This window comes from Lineus longissimus, chromosome 3, assembly GCF_910592395.1.
Source record: "Lineus longissimus chromosome 3, tnLinLong1.2, whole genome shotgun sequence".
Classification (NCBI taxonomy): domain Eukaryota; kingdom Metazoa; phylum Nemertea; class Pilidiophora; order Heteronemertea; family Lineidae; genus Lineus; species Lineus longissimus.
The window spans coordinates 28,849,617-28,867,899 of NC_088310.1; the positions used below are offsets into that span (position 1 = coordinate 28,849,617).

General features: G+C 45.3%; 1 protein-coding gene across 1 annotated transcript; it reads left to right on the top strand.

Moving 5' to 3' along the window:
* The first annotated feature begins 316 nt into the window (after positions 1-316).
* LOC135484579 (xanthine dehydrogenase/oxidase-like) lies at positions 317-18,217 on the top strand. The gene is made up of 29 exons (XM_064766203.1): positions 317-441; positions 4,174-4,231; positions 4,435-4,546; positions 4,895-5,003; positions 5,380-5,568; positions 5,941-6,090; positions 6,772-6,910; positions 7,189-7,371; positions 7,764-7,846; positions 8,244-8,337; positions 8,789-8,883; positions 9,118-9,302; positions 9,653-9,821; positions 10,056-10,263; positions 10,662-10,831; positions 11,251-11,592; positions 11,979-12,042; positions 12,535-12,604; positions 12,989-13,076; positions 13,197-13,283; positions 13,505-13,696; positions 14,006-14,151; positions 14,362-14,443; positions 14,760-14,984; positions 15,399-15,529; positions 15,850-15,967; positions 16,198-16,284; positions 16,570-16,743; positions 17,095-18,217. Exons 1-29 carry the CDS (start codon positions 331-333, stop codon positions 17,272-17,274), a joined length of 4,041 nt encoding a protein of 1,346 aa, XP_064622273.1. The 5' UTR covers positions 317-330; the 3' UTR covers positions 17,275-18,217.
* Positions 18,218-18,283: the final 66 nt, after the last annotated feature.

An 18,283-nucleotide genomic window follows, 5' to 3' on the forward strand; every position in this document is an offset into this window, starting at 1 on the left:
GCCATTATCATGTTCTTTCTTTTATATAGGTCATTTATCAAAAGCTCTACTCTTCTCCGATCAACATGAAGACCGAGAATTATACCAAGATGTTCTTCCTTCACAGATATGATTATCCGTGTGCCCTCAAATAAAATCGCTCTAGGTAGATCTTCCGACCCAAAAACTAAAAACCTACTTTTTGACCCATTAACATTGCATAAAAAAGTGTAACATTGCATCAAAAATGAAACGATGAAGGAACAAAAATCAATATTGCATGAAAAATATTTCTTTTGAATATTGCAACATATATCATGCCATAATACACCGATATTTGCACCTGTCTGCATGCGCACGAGAGATGTTCACAGTGCTGTGGTAGCATCGCGGAAAGGCAACATGGAAATGCTGGGTTCTGATCTGGGTTCTTTGCTTGTCTTCTATGTGAACAGGAAAAAGGTGAGTGAAAAGAAAAGCCGTTGCAACCTATCTGTAACGAGGTAGTTTACCTGTGGCTAGGCCTAACCAGTGGCTCTGACTTCTATATAGGTCTACAGATATACCTATATACTCCTAGTGAGGTACAACGATGTAGCTTGCTTGTACAGGCCTCTTTTTACAAAGAGTTTATTCGGTTTATATTGTACATGTATTTTACAGTTAAAAGCCGAAGGCTTAAACTACTGCAAAATATAAATATATACAAATAGTTACATAAGTTTATAAAGATACGAATAGTGACATAAGTTTTTTGAAGATAATTTGAAGAGATATACAAAATATATAATTGAAAAACATGTGAAGTTGAAATGTAGTATATTTCGTAAAAATGAGAAAAAAAGGATAGATAGTTTGGAAAGTTCAGGGGGACGGGGGTGCAAGAGTTAGGAATCATCATACGAGTTTGGGGTTGGCGGAAACGGAGAAGAGGGGGGGGGGGGGTCAGATATTTTTCTTTGAGTTAGATTGGAAAACGATTTGTGGATGATATGAATTTTAGGGTTGATTTGATAAGGACAGCATTTTCGAGGTTGGAGAAAGATGGATGCCAGTTGAGAAGGATGTTTGAGTTTAGAGTTGCATTATGGAAGTGTGTTATTTGAAGGGTATTGGCGATTAGGGAGTTGCGTTGGTTTTCGTACTCAAAATTCGCAAGTGGGACACTTGCATTAGGACAGTCGAGAAGAAAGTGTGAAGAGGTTTCCGGAACATGCATAGGGCACATGAGGCAAGTGGGGTTTTCAGAAACGTGGTTTAGGTATAGGTCAGATGTTAGTCCGCTGCAGTTGTTTCGCATACGTGTGAGAATGATGTTAAGTGGGCGAGGGCCGATGTTTAGCCAGGAGGGGATTGGTTTGATAGAGAATTCTGGCAGTTTTCAGGCAGACCGACAGCCCGAAGTACGTATAACTACATGCAAGCCTACAGACAGTCCTACAGTCCTACAGTCCGTAGTATATGTAACGACGATGTTGCTCTTGCTTCTGTACTACAAGCCTACAGGCAGACCGACAGTCGGAACTACATGTACAAGGACGTAGCTCTGGCTTCTCTACAGGCTTACATACAGACCTACATTTCGTAGTACATGGACGATGTAGCTTTTGCGTCTATACAGGCCAACAGACAGACCTACGGACGTAGCTCTGGCTTCTCTACAGGCCTACAGACAGACCTACGGACGTAGCTCTGGCTTCTCTACAGGCCAACAGACAGACCTACGGACGTAGCTCTGGCTTCTCTTCAGGCCTACAGACAGGCCTACGGACGTAGCTCTGGCTTCTCTACAGGCCTACAGACAGGCCTACGGACGTAGCTCTGGCTTCTCTACAGGCCTACAGACAGGCCTACGGACGTAGCTCTGGCTTCTCTACAGGCCTACAGACAGACCTACGGACGTAGCTCTGGCTTCTCTACATGCCTACAGACAGACCTACGGACGTAGCTCTGGCTTCTCTACAGGCCAACAGACAGACCTACGGACGTAGCTCTGGCTTCTCTACAGGCCAACAGACAGACCTACGGACGTAGCTCTGGCTTCTCTACAGGCCTACAGACAGGCCTACGGACGTAGCTCTGGCTTCTCTACAGGCCTACAGACAGACCTACGGACGTAGCTCTGGCTTCTCTACATGCCTACAGACAGACCTACGGACGTAGCTCTGGCTTCTCTACAGGCCAACAGACAGACCTACGGACGTAGCTCTGGCTTCTCTACAGGCCAACAGACAGACCTACGGACGTAGCTCTGGCTTCTCTACAGGCCTACAGACAGGCCTACGGACGTAGCTCTGACTTCTCTACAGGCCTACAGACAGGCCTACGGACGTAGCTCTGGCTTCCCTACAGGCCTACAGACAGGCCTACGGACGTAGCTCTGGCTTCTCTACAGGCCAACAGACAGACCTACGGACGTAGCTCTGGCTTCTCTACAGGCCTACAGACAGGCCTACGGACGTAGCTCTGGCTTCTCTACAGGCCTACAGACAGGCCTACGGACGTAGCTCTGGCTTCTCTACAGGCCTACAGACAGACCTACGGACGTAGCTCTGGCTTCTCTACAGGCCTACAGACAGACCTACGGACGTAGCTCTGGCTTCTCTACAGGCCAACAGACAGACCTACGGACGTAGCTCTGGCTTCTCTACAGGCCTACAGACAGGCCTACGGACGTAGCTCTGACTTCTCTACAGGCCTACAGACAGGCCTACGGACGTAGCTCTGACTTCTCTACAGGCCTACAGACAGGCCTACGGACGTAGCTCTGGCTTCTCTACAGGCCTACAGACAGGCCTACGGACGTAGCTCTGGCTTCTCTACAGGCCAACAGACAGACCTACGGACGTAGCTCTGGCTTCTCTACATGCCTACAGACAGACCTACGGACGTAGCTCTGGCTTCTCTACAGGCCAACAGACAGACCTACGGACGTAGCTCTGGCTTCTCTACAGGCCAACAGACAGACCTACGGACGTAGCTCTGGCTTCTCTACAGGCCAACAGACAGGCCTACGGACGTAGCTCTGGCTTCTCTACAGGCCAACAGACAGACCTACGGACGTAGCTCTGGCTTCTCTACAGGCCTACAGACAGGCCTACGGACGTAGCTCTGACTTCTCTACAGGCCTACAGACAGGCCTACGGACGTAGCTCTGGCTTCCCTACAGGCCTACAGACAGGCCTACGGACGTAGCTCTGGCTTCTCTACAGGCCAACAGACAGACCTACGGACGTAGCTCTGGCTTCTCTACAGGCCTACAGACAGGCCTACGGACGTAGCTCTGGCTTCTCTACAGGCCTACAGACAGGCCTACGGACGTAGCTCTGGCTTCTCTACAGGCCTACAGACAGGCCTACGGACGTAGCTCTGGCTTCTCTACAGGCCTACAGACAGACCTACGGATGTAGCTCTGGCTTCTCTACAGGCCAAGAGACAGACCTACGGACGTAGCTCTGACTTCTCTACAGGCCTACAGACAGGCCTACGGACGTAGCTCTGGCTTCTCTACAGGCCTACAGACAGGCCTACGGACGTAGCTCTGGCTTCTCTACAGGCCAACAGACAGACCTACGGACGTAGCTCTGGCTTCTCTACATGCCTACAGACAGACCTACGGACGTAGCTCTGGCTTCTCTACAGGCCAACAGACAGACCTACGGACGTAGCTCTGGCTTCTCTACAGGCCAACAGACAGACCTACGGACGTAGCTCTGGCTTCTCTACAGGCCTACAGACAGGCCTACGGACGTAGCTCTGGCTTCTCTACAGGCCAACAGACAGACCTACGGACGTAGCTCTGGCTTCTCTACAGGCCAACAGACAGACCTACGGACGTAGCTCTGGCTTCTCTACAGGCCTACAGACAGGCCTACGGACGTAGCTCTGGCTTCCCTACAGGCCTACAGACAGGCCTACGGACATAGCTCTGGCTTCTCTACAGGCCTACAGACAGACCTACATTTCGTAGTACATAGACGATGTAGCTCTTGCGTCTATACAGGTCAACAGACAGACCTAAAGAATTCGATTTATTACATCAACTGTTATAATATCTTAATAAACCATAATGCCCATCGATACATTTGCGTAAAACCCGTCGTGGACCTGAAGACCTCACAAGCTTTGTCTGACTCGTTACATACAGCGCCACCTTCGCGGGCATACTCATTGCCGACATTGCTATCATTTCAGATCGTGGAAAGAAATGTTGACCCCGAACAGACATTGCTGTGGTACCTGCGGAACAGGCGTATCCTTTAAGTTTCATAAAAACATGTCCAAAGGTTGCTTGGGTCTCATTGGCGGAATACATTTCTGATTGTCAAATCTATTCAGACTAATTTACTAATTGTCAGCATCCTGGCTATTTTAGTAGCTATACATCATCATTTAAATGCTTGGTACAATACGCGACCTTATATCCACTGGATAAAGTTCTTAACGCCTTTTAAGTTCGACTGGTCGGCACCAAGGTTGGTTGTGGTCAGGGAGGGTGTGGAGCATGTACTGTCATGATATCGGAGCAGCATCCGGCTCGGAAGGCCGCTTACCCGAATGGAATAAGGTAAGACTTGGAGGCTCGCTGCATTATTGATGGAACTCGTATCACGCGCAGGTGTTTGGTCAAGTTAGACTATACTGAGGAGGCAATTTATTGGACATTTCCTCTTATCATACATAATCTTTACGCAGTCTGGTTTACCGTACTGAAAGAATTGTGATGTACGCATATCAGCACTACATGACGAAACTGTAGCGATGCTAGTTTTATAACAACCAAGTTACCGGCACTCTGATGTCTTTATATGCCCTCTACGACTGAACAGAGATGTAAACAGAACCCAGGCTCCATCGAGACGTTCGTTGCTAGAAGCAAGAAAACTAACTCAACGTGACACATATCATCCTTCAGGCACTATGCAGTGATGGCATGCCTCGTCCCCCTCTGCACCCTGCACGGGAAGGCTGTGACAACTGTGGAGGGTATTGGTAACACCAGAACCAATCTGCACCCGATTCAGGTAGCCCTCCATCCATCTCAGAAGACCATTTCGCTTTCATTGTTGGTAACAAAGAAAAAACAGATGGCTGTATTATTCTAAAATCATCATCATCAAAGAGTTTGAAGCAATACCTTTGCTTTATCCGCGACCTAATCGAATTGAAATGCCCTGCACTTCAACATCAACCAAAGTACTAATTCAACCCGAAATGGTAAACATGCTTCAAAGATGTTAAACTCTATTGCCGACAACATCTTGGGAGTGCTTGTTTATGTTAGTGAAGCAGGAATAGGTGCCCCTTATTGGACAGCAATGAAACCAATTCTGCTTGGCTCAGATTTAGCAAGAAGATATGTTATTTCTAACAACACCATTGTCCATACTTCAACCACAGGAACGGCTTGCCAAGGCCCATGGAGTCCAATGTGGCTTCTGCAGCCCAGGCATGGTGATCTCGATGTATGCTCTACTGAGGAACAACCCCAAGCCAGACCTGGAAGAGATACAGACGGCATTACAGGGAAACCTTTGTAGATGTACAGGCTATCGGTCAATTCTGTCAGCAAATGCTACATTTGCCAAGGTCAGTTCCCAACTTGCCACATACAATCACGGGAATTTTAAGTTAAGCTGCGGCTGTCTTTCGATACTGATTAGTAGTCATAGATCGCCGAAGGTGTCTTTCCAAGGAGTGCCTCGTCAGGGATAAGATCTAACTGGAAGCAAAACATTTCATACAACAGTGAGCCGTTCGTCGAAAGTAGCAACAACCCCGCCCCCAAATGGAATTCAGCAATTGATCCGCACTTTGGTATGCTGCTCAAGGTTTCGGCATTACCAAGTCTGACTTATAATGGTCTCCAGCATTTCGAATGTAGGCCTACCAGCAAGTAGATGTTGGCAACTTTTTAACAGTCTTTGGTAGATTTTGATGTCATTGCTATTCCTTTTCCAGGAATCTTGCAGCAAAGGTGCAGACTGCTGCATGAACATGCCGGGGGCAGCGGAACACGAGGGGAATATCGTCTTCTCACCAACGTTTGACCAAAGTACATTCTCCCCTCTTGATGAAACACAGGACCACATCTTTCCAAGCGAACTAGAGGTTAGTGATATGTTGCAGTAGAAGCAGTGGATCACGTCCAACATAACCCCCTCCCTTACCATGTGAACCACACTTGGCCGAGATAGATTAGTGGGTTGTAGAGTGGTTGGACCATTCCCAACATAACCCCCTCCCTGACCATGTGAACCACACTTGGCCGAGATAGATTGGTGGGTTGTAGAGTGGTTGGACCATTCCCAACATAACCCCCTCCTTGACCATGTGAACCACACTTGGCCGAGATAGATTGGTGGGTTGTAGAGTGGTTGGACCATTCCCAACATAACCCCCTCCCTGACCATGTGAACCACACTTGGCCGAGATAGATTGGATGATAGAACATCTTACAATTGCTTGCCTTATGCAACCAAGCTTAACAACCAAATGCGGAAGAATAAAGGCTGCTAGAATCACATACGATGAAGCAACTATCAAACAGGTTAGAGTTCAGTCAAGATCTTCCAGCATAATGATCTTCAACGTTCCCAGATGGACAATTCGTCCAATATAACGTAAGATCTCTCGCATTGCTCTAGACATGCCAGATGTTTATATGACTATGTAAGGCTATGTGTCCTGTGGAACCCCATCTTGGCTACCGATGTGATATCAGTACCAAGAACACGTTCGTTCAGCAGAGTTTTTCCTGTACCTTTTTCATTTTGTATTTACGATTTTTAGTTGAAAGACTACAGGAGGCAGTCACTGAAGTTCAAAGGCCCAAACGTGACTTACTACCAAACAACAGACATCGAAGAAGCCTCGGCCATTCTGCAGGAGCACCCGCAGGCGAAGGTCGTGGGAGGTTGTACAGCCATTGGTTAGTTCACCGTTTGATTTCAATCATCTGGGCTCCCCATCCTACACGAATGCGAATATTCTATTTTTACTTCTGTAAGATCAACTGAAGTTTAGCTGCAGTGACAAAACTTGGTCGTCATAGCGGGGTGGTCGCGTTTACCGGGGTGGTCGTCGAACGGGGTTCCACTGTATTTGGCACTTGCCTGATAGAGGATGCAAATTATACCTGAAAATGAGATGTAATGGACGTAACTGCTAAATGAAGCCTTTAATGGCCGTGTTATCCATTCTTTCCAGCCCAAGACCTCCAGAAAGGATCTTCACTGGTCGTTCTTAATTTGGCGAACATGGAAGAACTGAGACGCGTTACGCCTGAGAAGACTATGATTCATGAGAACAATCACGCAGCCTTTGGTTCCATGTTAACTATCAGCGAATTTGGGACAGAATTGAAGAACTTAGTGGACTTCTTTGAGGGTGGTAGGACAGTGTTCTTGGCTGTTACTTCATGTCTTCTTTACAAAGAATCAGTTAGAAATGGATATCTTCTTTGATATACATGTAATTGGCTGTCAGGCTGATGACTTAATGTCGTCATAGTTAAAATGGACACTTTTGACGCAACTTTGTGAGCTTCGGTTCAATGAGTTGGCTTCATTTTAGAGTATCACCTGTGAACATCTGAATTCACTACATTCCTCAAACAGAAGTGATGTTGGCCAATCAGTAGCCCTCGACCTGTCAGCCTGCGACAAAGAAAAATGATGGAGGTCGTCTGATTGGTCAAAAGGAAGTCTTTGAATATGCTGCTTGTGAGCACTTACACATTAAGGAATAATAGTAGTAGTGATCACAATTGTTTCATGTTCCAGTTCCAGGATACAAGAACCGGTGCATGAAAGCAATTTTTGAAAAGGTAGACAAAATTGCAGCCACTCAGATACGGAACATCGGGGTGAGTAGTTCCTGGTCACTCAGATATTCGTTACAACAAGATGGCTCATTGATGGTCTGGAGTATACAGCCATCGACATCGCATATGCCATCAGCAGAGGGATCCATGAGCATTAAGAAAGCCCAGAGCACCTGGACTTTAGAAAGGTTAAGACAAAAGGCTACAGCCCAGGGCTATGATGCGAATGCTCCTCCTGGGTGAAAGACGATATCCACCGAGATAGGTGGTTGCATGGCTGGTTCAGTGCGGGTCCGATATGTTAGGAAGAGGATCTGTATCATCCAGTGTTGCTACTCTTCTGATCATAAGAAACAAACAAACTAATCATGCATAGGTCAGCCAAGTTAGCTCCATCTATTGAGCCACACTTAACATAAACCATCCTTTCTTATTACAGACTATCGGTGGGAACATTGGAAGCAGGAATTCGTCCCATGACCTGACCACATGGCTGGCAGCGGTCGGGTGTAAGGTCTCGACGTTTACAGAAGGTATTGTAAGCTTTGACGCTTGTCTTTAAAAATATGATGAAACTGCTTGCTACCTCAGCGATACGGGCAGTAAAATGAGATCAGCAGGCGTAAGCATCTTTCACGTCAGTCCTCTCCATGGGGGCGTCGCCGCAGGAAATGAACTTGTCTTGGTTTATGGATGGAGCTCCAAGCTCCAGTCTATCTAAGGTTGGTGTGTAGGTTTCTGCAGTTCGGTGCTTGACGGGGATTGTAAGCTTGCGTGCATGTCACAGCAAAGTCTCGTGTCCTTTCTGCAGAGGTGTCAAGGAACCTTTTTGTACCCTACATTTAGCACTAACATTTCATGATGACACACTCTGTCAACATGGTCAGTAAGAGATGCAAGTGTGTCAACGTTTAGTAATGGGTGGGAGGCGAACTTGGTAACTCCGTCTTGGCTCAAACATGCAGACATTCTTTTCTCCACCAGATTTTCTTCTCGATATGGACTTCTATGCCAAGGATTCGCCAGCTTTGCAACCGGGGAGAATAATTGACAAAATAAGCATCCCTCTGTCCAATCAGGTGGGTTGTATTTCGTATTCTCAAGAGCAGTCTTCCTCCTCTTGGTTCATTGAGACAATCGTTGCTCGTGGACGATTTCGACATTGGCATTTATCAATATCATGGTATTACATCTCGGTTTGTGCCAATGGCCTTGTTAAGAGCAAGCTTACACATTAACTGTTTGATGTTTCTGTTAGGGTTTTGGTTAGAACGTGGAGAATTAGCTGGTAAACATGATATTTGTCGCTTCAGGATCAGTACTACCGGACCTACAAGCACAGTAAACGAGGGGAGTTCGACTGGGCCGTCCTGAGCTGTGGGATGGGCGTACACTTCGATCCAGGCACAACTCGAATCAAGCAACTTACTCTTGCCTTCAGCAATCTTGGAATCCCACTCTACATGGCCAAGAAGACCGGCGTTAAGGCAATAGGAAGGTACGCGAAGAATTGACTGGTCGACTAGGATATCCAAAGGCTTTCCATGTAATTTTTGAACCAACAGTCCAGTGTTTTGACTGCTTTCAAAGCTGAATATCATCAGCTTCATTGGGTTTCTGGGCCAGTGTCTTGACTGAATGCTTTGACGTTAGCCCTAAATTCGCGGCAATGTTGCTTCACCAGATGAAACATCAACTGAAGGCTTTAACTTAGCCCCAATGTCTGTGACGAACCTTGTTTTAAAACAGCGGTGTGTGGCCACAATTAGCCATAAAGACTCGGCCACGGTCTTGTCATTTGAGTCTGCGGCTTCAATACTGTATCCATGGCCTTATCCTCCATTGCAGGCTGTGGGACGAAACTCTTCTCTCTGAATTGCAAGCGGAACTGTTGACTGAGCTTAATGATATTCCTCCTTCCAATGGTGAGAGGATGTCCCCCTTCAAAAAGACACTTGCGGCTGGCTTCCTATTCAAGTTCTTCCACAGCGTCAATGATGAGATGCAATCAACAAAGGTATTGTTACTTCTCGCATATTCAGTTCTCCAAAGATTGCTATTCGCATGTTTAGTTTGTAGATTATAGATGACCAACTGGCTACAATACGTTGAGCTACCCGCGGGCCTCGAACCACCTTCGATCAGTGTCCTCAACCACTATAGGCTAGCGGAATCGGTCTTCATGTGAGTCTAACGCGGAGAAGGGAAGATAGTCATACATCGAATCAGGTTTGCTTGCTGCTTATTTTAGGAGGATTCATCTGAGAAAAAGGGGAAAACTACTTCGATAGTTCTAACTGAGTTAGCCAATGGTCCAGTCCGTGCTACACAAGTGTTTGAAGAAGTTCCTGAAGGACAATCCATTGCTGATGCTGTAGGAAGACCATTGGTTCACCAGTCTGCCTTCGAATGCGCCGCCGGGAATGCACGATTCGCTGATGATATCCCAAAATATGAGGGTTAGTTTGACGATATTAGCACAATGAGGTCAATATTGATGTTCTAGACGTGTTCTGAACTAAGCTTAAAACCACAAGTAGTGATGTGTCCGAGATGGACGGAAAATGATAGTTCATCTCCAGAGTGTCAGAGTTTGTCTGACATGTGATGGCTGACGGTAGTTAACACTTGTAGTGCCAGACAAAGCACCGTGCACAATTTGCTGCCGGACTAAAGTCTGGTGCCAGGCAATTTTCAGGTTTGAAATCATAATCGCAAAATCGTTCGTAAAGGATGGCAGATATCTGCGTAACAGACGGAACTGCTTTTTCCACTCGGCAGTGAAGTAAGAGCAGAGCAGAATGAGACAAATGCTTAATCATGTTTGCCTGCAAAATGATGTGGCGATTCCTTTTAGATGAGGTGCACGTTGTGCCAGTTCTCAGCAAGAAAGCTCACGCCAAGATTCTTGGCGTCGATCTGTCTGCTGCCCTTGACCTCCCTGGTGTCGTCTGTTACCTCGACCATCATGATGTCCCGGGAAAGAACAAGTTCAATGCGGATGAAGAGTTGTTCGCCTCGGAGAAGGTAAGGCATCTTTCATGTTATCAGAGCTCGGGGGAATTCGATGATCCTTTTAGTATGGTAGGACATATTTTCTCTACCATTACCTCTATAGGACTAATGCTAAAAAAACGGCTGTTGGGTGTGTACATTGAAAACAAAACTCCTTTCTCCCTTTCCTTCTTTTTCTTCCTTCGCATTCGCTGTCTAGTTGGTGGCATTTCGGTAATGTTTTCAGCCCTGCCGAGGTTATGAAGTAGAGTAGAGCGTCTTCAGTACACTTTGTTGTCTCCCCAGAATAGGCAGGTATGTTCATCATTGAGCTTCAGGGCTTTTCACTTGGTAGGCCGATGGGGTCTCTCCGCATGTCAGGCCAGCCTCACGCTCGGCCAGAAACAACAACCGGAAAATACTCGCCAAGAAACTCAACATTTGTATTCAAGGTGACAAGCGAGGGGGTTATGATTGGTGCCATTGTTGCCGAAGATTCGTTGACCGCAAAGAAAGCAGCAAAACTGGTGAAGGTGAACTATGAGGAGCTGAAGCCCATTATCAGCATCGAAGAGGCAATGGCTGAAAACCCTAACAAGAAGCCTGATTTACAAATAAATGTTGGAGATTTGGAAGCAGGATTCAAATCGGCTGATCATGTTTTGGAAGGTGAATTCGAGACTGGTGCCCAAGAGCATTTCTACATGGAGACGAATGCAGGAATAGCTGTTCCAAGCGGCGAACACCAGGAGATGGACTTGATTGGAGGCTCGCAGAGTGCATCCTTTGTCTGCGTAAGTATTATGAAGGAATTAGGTATAACGGTTGTCTTGGCATACTACGACTCCGAATGCTTTTTCGTTGAATTAAAAATATTGTTGAATCATGGGTTCGGTGACAAGGAACGGAAATAGTAATTCTCACCAATGAAAAGCTGATACCAGTTGAGGTTATAGACTGATTTTCTCTTCGGCCTTACATATATCATAGTTTATGAGATATAGGCTTTCAAAGTGACCACTCACGTCCCACTTTGGACTACAACCTTCGTTGAGTGTGTACATTCGCGTCCCCTTGTCACTTCGTTGGTCTTCGACTCAATAGTATCCAGGGTTGTATTCCCTTCGATGGGCTCGTCTGCCCGTCTACACATGTTCCTCCTAGTTTATTTTGTTTACAGGGACATATGTCAACGATCCTTGGTGTTCACAGAAACCGAATCAACATCAGAGTGAAACGAATTGGTGAGCGGTCACAATTTCACTTGCTTTTCTCAAGTCTTCGAGTAAGATAACAGAAGTCTGTCAGATTCCATCCAGGCCCCTCTTCTTTGTTTTGGGCCCATCTCACTTCAATCTAAGTCAATTACTGCTCTCAGGAGCCTGATCGGCTCCATACGGCATTCATCGACAGAAGAGTCAGGTCGTTGTCCAGTCCAGGCTCGGATAGTGTTCCAATGGAACCACAAAATCCCCAGGTTCGTAAGGAGTCAACTAAAGTCAGGCTTCTGGTCGTCTCTCATCACGTTGGATTGTTACCCATGACCCTGATACATACAGCGCAGGGTTGGAACGACTTCGTTGAAAATGCTTACTTCCTTACCAATACTGGCCTTGCTGGTGTGTGTATTCGAGAACAATCCCAAACGACATGCATCCTTGCATCATATTTCGCGCTGAGTGTAAAATACTTGTGCAAAGTTACAGGGAGATTGACTTTAGTTTCTTAAATCATAGGTGGTGGATTTGGTGGAAAGGAACAACGACCCACGTGTATGTGGGGGGCATGCGTAGTGGCGGCAAACAAGTGAGTCATTGATAGACAGTTTAAAATCGATACCCATGATAGTTTGATTGGCATTGAAACTTTTCGATTCCTTTACATTTTGACTCTCGTACTTTGTGATGAGGTGAAGAATTTGGTTGCAGCAAACTACTAAAAATATAAAGTTCAAATACAAGTTGGACACTGTACGTGTGCGGTAGACACCGGTAGACACCCTCTCATGATTAACCAACCTTTAAAATGTGTCCCTCTCCATTAGAAATTACCCGTAGGCCCACTGGTACTGTGCTCTTTGAATCTCGACCGTAGACTTTGCCTGCGTATTTAGCCGTTGCTGTTATCGACCAACTTGTCTTTGCGGGAATATTTCATGAGTTGACGTACAACTTTATCATTCTTTCACAGATTACAACGGCCTGCGAGGTGTGTGCTGACGAGAGAAGAGGACATGATTAACACTGGCAAAAGACACCCAGCTCTATTTAAGTATAAGGTAAGCAAGCAAGAACAAACTTCGCTGATGTCGCTTTCTGAACACAAACTGACTTTTTATGCAAGACTAGATAAATTGAGGCAACCAATTCACTTCGACAAGTTTTTTTCATTTCTTTAGGTTGGCTTCAGTAAAGAAGGGAAGTTGATTGGAGTGGAAGCTGATATCCATCTAAACGCTGGGTATTGCGAGGATGAATCGAAAGGGGTAAGTGACCTGATCAAAACAGCCCTATCCAGAAACTGTAACAAATGCGATGAGATATCGGTTGTCTAGGGTGTGGCCGGTATTGATACCAGAAACTCCACGGATCATACATGTATGAAAGTGGAGAGGCAGTCAATGCAATCATTGGAAAGTTATACAATGATCTTGCACTTTGCATACTCCCTATAAAAGATATCAACCAAATCTTTTTAAATCAACAGGTACTCGCAGTGGCCCTCCTCAACCTTGAGGTATGTTATAGAATTCCAAACTTGTGTGCAAGAGGACATGTCTGGTATACCAACACGCAGTGCACTTCTAGCTTCCGGGGGTATGGTATCCCTCAGGCAAGCACTTTCATGGAGAATATCATCCATGACATAGCCCAGACACTGGATCTATCACAGGAGCAGGTAGGTGCACTGTTTTACCTTGACAGTGCTTGACCGATTATTTTGATGTCACTCTTATTCTCGTATGTACACCGGTCCTGTGTGTGTTTGGCGGCCCGTAGAAGGTCGTATATGCATGCGAAGGAGGGTACAACCAAGTGCATCCGAGTGACTCTTAGTACGATCCAAATAACATCTACATTAAGCTGCTGCTAAGTGTAGAGAAGAGTGCTTAGGAAACATGTTTTCAATAATGAAAGGTGTTGAGGAGTAATGTTTGATAAGTTGTTTTGAAAAAATGAAAAAATACTGTTGTCTGCCTTTTTCCAGATTCGAAGCGTGAACCTGTTCGCTGAAGGTGATATGACCTTTAGCGGTACGGTACTGAACAATTGTACCATCGGGAAGTGTTGGCAGGGGTGTCTCGAACAATCCGACTACAGAAGGACACGAGAGGAGTTTGAGGCATTCAACAGGTAAAGTCACTGCTCCAACTGTATAAAAGACTAGAACAATACAGTGACGTCACAAACTGGAAGCCAATGAGACAGAGAATGAGCTTGAATACCGGGTCTGTGTGTCATCTATTTCGATCTTCTTTTACAACAGTAAGTAGACTGAAACTTCAGTCTTTGGAGTAATATTTCTTGTTCGAATTTAAGAACTGTCCAAATTCTCTATTACAGGCAGAATAAATGGGTGAAACGAGGAATTGCTGCCACAACTGTTAAATTCAGTTTGGTTTGTGGGCGACCTAGGGATTCGCAGGTACACAATTCAACATAACCTATCAGAATCTAATTCCTCTGGGCCAATCAACAGTCTTTGTAGGCCTACTATGATCCAATCAACGACCTTGGTACTGGGGTAAGCTATTTACACTTACACCAATCAGAATCGACCAATATTCGTCATGCTTTTCTTGTCAAGAAAAACAAGCATTTGAAATGAATAGCGATGCTGATGGCTGATGATACTTCTGGTAACTGATTTAGTGTGACCTTATTTGCACAGACGTAACACATTTGTTGCATATTTGTGATAGTTGGGCAAACTTCATGATCAATTTGTGCTTGCTTTGAAGGGAGCAGCCCTAGTGAATGTCAACATTGACGGCAGCGTGTTGATATCACACGGAGGAGTCGAAATGGGACAAGGCATACACACAAAACTGATCCAGGTGGCCAGCAGGGTGCTCAACATCTCAACTGATCTTATCCATATCAAAGAAACATCCACCGATATCGTCCCAAACGCTACTCCTACAATAGGCAGTCAGTCGACTGACCTTTTTGGTGGGGCAGTCAAGGTAATGATATAATGGAAAATATAGGGTTTTTTTCAAAAGAAAGGGTTGTGAAATTACCTTGTGATTGTGTTAGGAGTAAGGTTTACCCTTTCTGTTGTAGGCCTGTAGGTCTTCATCGAGGTCCTTTAGCGTATCTTGGTGTAGAGCTCTTAAAGCTTAGGATATTTAGCGATCAAGCAGTGACAAGGAAGTTTCCCCAAAAGGGAGATGAGAGGCGTTCCTCTTGATTTGGAGTCCCACAGCCCAACCAGTTTAGATCACTACTGATTGCGCTCATGCAATCATTCAACAGTAACCACCATCGTACGGTAGCCACTTATACTAGATTCCGAGTCTTCCTGCTTGCAAGGAGCAACTCCTGTTCCCATTTTGTATCTCGAGACCAATAAATATTCCCACTTGCTGTTCTTCTAGAACGCCTGTGAGAAGCTGATGACAAGGCTGCAGCCATACAAGGACAAACAACCTGATGCCGGAGGCTGGAAGGATTGGGTGGTGAGAGCTTATGAAGACCAGGTCAATCTCTCAGCAACTGGATTCTGGAAGTAAGTATGTTCTCTTCAAACTGGCTTTTATGTTTCTCTTTTACTCTTTGTCCATGTTTACCTCTCTGGTGTTCTGCTGGCTTTGATATTACGAAAAATATCTGTTTCAGTACGTTTGATTTTGATGCTTTGCTGGATTGTCTGCCATCACAAGAATAGCAAGACTACTCCAGGAAGGTCGCTATTTCATGTTTTAGGCTTTGATGTCCTATTCTAAACTGGTGTTCCACTTTGCTCACATCTGCCAATACCTACGAGAATCTGGAATAGGTTTCCTACATTTGAGAACCACAATCAGTCCCTGGTCATATTCATTGCAGGTGCGACGGAGGCAAGGGCTTTGATTGGGAAACGAGCAAGGGAAAGGTCAGCGCGTACTTCACGTATGGTGCGGCTTGCTCTCAGGTTGAGGTGGACTGTTTGACAGGAGACCACAAGGTAAAGCGAGGTCACTTCACATACGAGCACTGACAGGTTTTACTGACGTTAGTAGTGACCTGAGTGTGGTAGTTGTTTCCACAATCTGGTTGATTGGCATGTAAACACCCTGTCCAGTAATTCACCAACCTACATGTCAGCTGCACCAAAGCATAACATCAAACGATCGCAAGCTACATGTTGGCTGCCAAATGAGCCATGCCCTTGCGTCATCTTGTCCTTTCTTTCAGCTTCTAAGGACTGACATTGTGATGGACGTTGGTCGAAGCATCAACCCAGCCATCGACATCGGCCAGATAGAGGGGGCCTTCGTCATGGTAAGACAATCATTTTCCCCATACGTTTGCGGGAACACTGATGAGATTGATGGCGACCGCTTAACTACGTGCTGATGCAATTCTTAAGGAATTGCACTTCATCATCGTCAAGATTCAACAAACACAAAACGCTGCTTTGCCTGTCTTTAGTTTCCGAATGAGCACGAACAGATCAGAGGTTTGCCTTCACATTTCAAGATAATTGGGCTATAGTGTTGCACTTTGATACCTGATCACCAAAAGCCTGGACATTGTCCATCAATGTAAGATGGTCCTTTCTTCCAGGGCTGTGGATTCCACACCATGGAGGAGAATGTGCACAGCCCGGAAGGCAAACTTCTCACAAAGAACCCTCACACTTACAAGATCCCCACGATCAACACTATCCCGAGAGAATTCAATGCCACAATCCTTAAAGGAGTCAAAAATGAATTTCCAAAGGCTGTCTACTCAGCAAAGGTGAGCACCGTTCACTTCTGTCTCGATTATTTGACAAGGCGGTGCAAACAAATCGTTTGGGTATGAAAAGTCAAAACACTTCAACAGATCAGTTGCAAAGGATGATACCCCTTGAGGCAGCTAACAGCCTTTCTCCACATACCAGTATTTCATAGCGTGTCTGTTCTTATAATGACAAAGGTATTCTGTATGATGCGTGGCATGACAGGCTGGTGTGGCTCATGTTGAGGTCAGAATTGAGACATGCGATCCTGTATGAAAACATCTCCCAGCAGTACTGCCTACTCGGTTATCATAGTGGATACACCTTTCTGCACCAGCGTTTCATTCTGGTCATTGATTTTGTTCCAGGGTATTGGTGAGCCAGCCTTGATACTGTCTAACTCCGTGTTCTTGGCGATAAAAGAGGCTATTCTGGCCAGAAGGAGAGAAAACGGATTGACCGGTATCTTCAGGCTGAATGCCCCGGCAACGTCGGAGAAGATACGCATGGCATGCGGAGACAAACTTATTGAGAGTGCAAAAGCTTAAGAGAATAAGACTCATGGACATTTCAAAGTTAGACACGGCTCTTGTAGCTGGTTTTTCTTTTGTGCGTTGAACGCTAATAGCCAAGATAGCATTGGTTTTGTTAATGTCGCACCGCAACGTAAAATACCAAAACCGCGTGGGCGTGGGCGTGAAATGCTCTCCAAAATTGCTTATGTGGAGATAGGCCTTCCTGATTGCTTGCCAATGGTGTCGTCAAGGAATTAAAAACTCATTTTCCACATGTACGCTGATAAGTAATGTCCTTCACCCCATGTCTGCGGGCTTCCCCACGGGGGTTACTGTGCTACGTTAACTATTGGCAAATAAGAAGCTTATAGGTAGGCCTATATGATAAAGAATAACATTTATTAGAGGTAGAAACAGTTGCTTGAAAATGAGTAGTGAACTATATTTTGGGTTAGGGTTAGGGTTAGTGTTAGTGTTAGGGTTAGGGAAGGGGTTATCAGAATATCAAGTTGTGGTAAATACATGGCTGGGATGGACCAAAGTGGAATTAATTCTCAATCTAAGGTTGATTATTAATCTACAGAGTCAGGCCATCACAGAAATATACATTTTGATAATATATTTAAGAAAATGTGGTCTCACTGGTCAGTTTAGACCTTGTATTTTGTCAGGCCCATATCAATGCGCCAGTGACGATTTGATTGATATGGTGTACGGAAATCATTTTTTCTCAGGCAATCGGTATTGGAATGTTTTTAAACTTTGTTATGCTATTGGCAAAGGGTTCTTCTTGACACATATGAAATTTTGTGCAGATTGATTGGTCCAAGGTGTACTTTTTTACCAAAACTTATGAACAGCAATGTACACCTTATCTACACAGGTTTTAATAGAGGGCTCTGGCCTGATATGTTTTGTTTTTGATAACCACGAGAGGTAGCAAAAGATAACATAATAAAAAATACCGTTACCAGTCTATTTCTTGTTGATTTCTTTCTCTTCACTCCTCCGGGCTTTTATAACAGCCAACCAACTTAACGTG